The sequence below is a fragment of the Euprymna scolopes genome, chromosome 1, assembly GCF_053919585.1.
Source record: "Euprymna scolopes isolate OS-2025 chromosome 1, ASM5391958v1, whole genome shotgun sequence".
NCBI lineage: Eukaryota > Metazoa > Mollusca > Cephalopoda > Sepiida > Sepiolidae > Euprymna > Euprymna scolopes.
The window spans coordinates 48448280-48450779 of NC_136482.1; the positions used below are offsets into that span (position 1 = coordinate 48448280).

At 30.6% G+C, this 2500-nt stretch overlaps 1 protein-coding gene across 3 annotated transcripts in view; it reads left to right on the top strand.

Annotated features, from left to right (window-relative positions):
• LOC145294368 (uncharacterized) overlaps positions 1 to 1043 on the top strand; it is a 1286825-nt gene extending 1285782 nt beyond the window's left edge. For all 3 annotated transcript variants that reach the window (XM_080141377.1, XM_080141396.1, XM_080141385.1), the window contains one exon: positions 1 to 1043. This exon is cut by the window's left edge and continues 52 nt beyond it. In XM_080141377.1, coding sequence (XP_079997503.1) covers positions 1 to 708 — 708 coding nt within the window. In that variant the 3' untranslated portion in view covers positions 709 to 1043.
• Positions 1044 to 2500: the final 1457 nt, after the last annotated feature.

Genomic DNA, 2500 nt, shown 5'->3' on the forward strand with positions numbered 1-2500 from the left:
AAGACGTTCATCTGCAAAGATGACCATTTCGACTATAGTCCTGATGTCCAGGCCGTCCTGAGAAAGCCGATGACAGTGTTGATAAACCTGAAAAAGACCCACTCCGTGAGCTGTAATCTTAACCCCGCCATCAACCGATCAACCCGACTGAGGGACGAGAAATTCAGCGAATATTGTCTGCTGCATGACCCGACTTTGTCATCCGATCGGATCGTGCTTTACCACTTGAACAGCTCTTCAAAGCCAAAGCACATCAGTTTCGCCTGCCTCGCCTCCTTTGACATTAATCAACAGACGAAGGCAGTCGTCCTAAAAGCAATGCATCGTAAGAATCATTTTGTTTGCTGGGTATTTACTGCACGTAACAAAATTCTCGTCTTACCGCCGTCAGATTGCACAAACACCACAGCACACGAACAACCAATTTCAGAGAGAAAGGTGGACGAAGCCTCGGAATTCTCCGTCATGAAAGACGTGTCACGGACTTGTGAAGAATTCTGCCTAACGCCCACGCCCCCATACCTCACAGACAATACTACCTTGTTACCATATAATGTTTGGGATAACAGCTCTGGTCCAAATCATATTAAGTCGGTGATTACCTCCAAGTCACCAGGGACGATAAGTTACGATTTTAGGAATCCGCACAGATTGTTGGTTGTATTAATTGCATTTTTACTTCTTTCTCTTGGATGCATGCCGGCCTAAAAAAAAATCATGCTTGTTTGAGCGATAACGTTAGCTAAAATAATTTCAAAAAAATTCAGTTTTACGTCCAACCCTGCTGCTTTTTCAATGAGTGTCAATATGTCCTGACGAACATTTGTTCCGGGAGACATGCTACGATTCCAGGATTCAAGGAAATATTATTGAAAATAAGATATAAATTCAAGATATTTTCTAGAAATTAAAATACAAAAATATATTAAATATTTCAATACTAAAATGTTATTGGCCAAGGAGATTATGTGCAAGCCAACTTAATAATTATTAAAATATTTGAAATATTTAAGTAAACATTACTTAAATGCAACAGTAAAAAAGACAATGAAGGAAATAAAATAATATTTGAAAAAGATTATAAATTTAATGGATGTTACACTGCAAAATCCACATATGATAATACAGCTGAAGAAGTTCAGAAATGAAAAACTGAAGAAATAAACCTGAAGTTGAGAAAAGATAAAAATGGACATAATGATTTAAGCTGTAAAAAACAAGGCTAAAATCGATTTGTTGTTTATGTATCGCAAAAAGTATTGATATTACCTATCTCACTACTTTAATATATATATATATATATATATATATATATATATATATGTATATATATGTATATATATATATATATATATATATATATACAACAAAAAGACATATGGTACATAAATAAATGAATTTATTTAAATATATTTAAATTTTATCGCATTTTCTCTGTCGCTTTATATGTTATTTTAAAGGCCAAAAGAAATATTAAAATAAAATAAATGTTGGAGAAGAGTCAACGTTAAAAAACCTTGTCAATACCTAGACCGACATGCATTTTTGTAAGAATATATTTTGTTCTTTGGTATATTTTGTTTTTATTTTCCATAATAGTCAGTACGGCCAGAGATAATAAAAAGAACTGAAAGAATATATTTCAATATAAAACACAGAATGATTAAATGTATATATGTATACGTATATATCTATATATATATATATATATATATGTATGCGTATATATATATACATATATATATATATATATATATATATATATATATAATTTTGTGGTAAAGTTGTTAAAGAATAAGTCAATAATAAAAATAATTGAAAAAAAAAACTGGAGATACTCTTTGAGAATTGTTTCCATAAACGGTAGATTTATCTATAGCTAATTACATCTGATGCTTCGAAAGAGCTTATAAAGCCACCCATGGCATAATTATATTAATTATTGAATTGTTTTGTTAAGGTTTTTTTTTATCCTCTATTATATAAAAGAACCAAAAGAAAGAAAACTATAAAACATATTGAAACAAAAAAAAAAAACATGAACATGAATGCTAAACCGTTGGACTTGAGTGTTAATATATTGGGCTATATATCAATTTCATTAACTTTGCATCCATGCACACATATTTCGACACACAATGAAAATACGCCACCGAATACAGGACACTCTAGTAAAGGTCTCTGAATACACATCATTTTATTTAGTCTTAAAATATCTAGCTCTTTATTGTGTATGTTCAATTGTGGGTGCATATATATATATATATATATATATATATATATATATATATGTGTGTGTGTGTGGGTGTGTGTGCATATGTGTGTGCGTATATGCGTGTGTGTGGATTAATGCATGTTATATGCATGTACGTATATATATATATATATATATATATGTATGCGTATACGTATACACACATACATACATGCACACACGCGCACACACACACATATATATATACATATACAGACATATATATATATATATATATATATATAT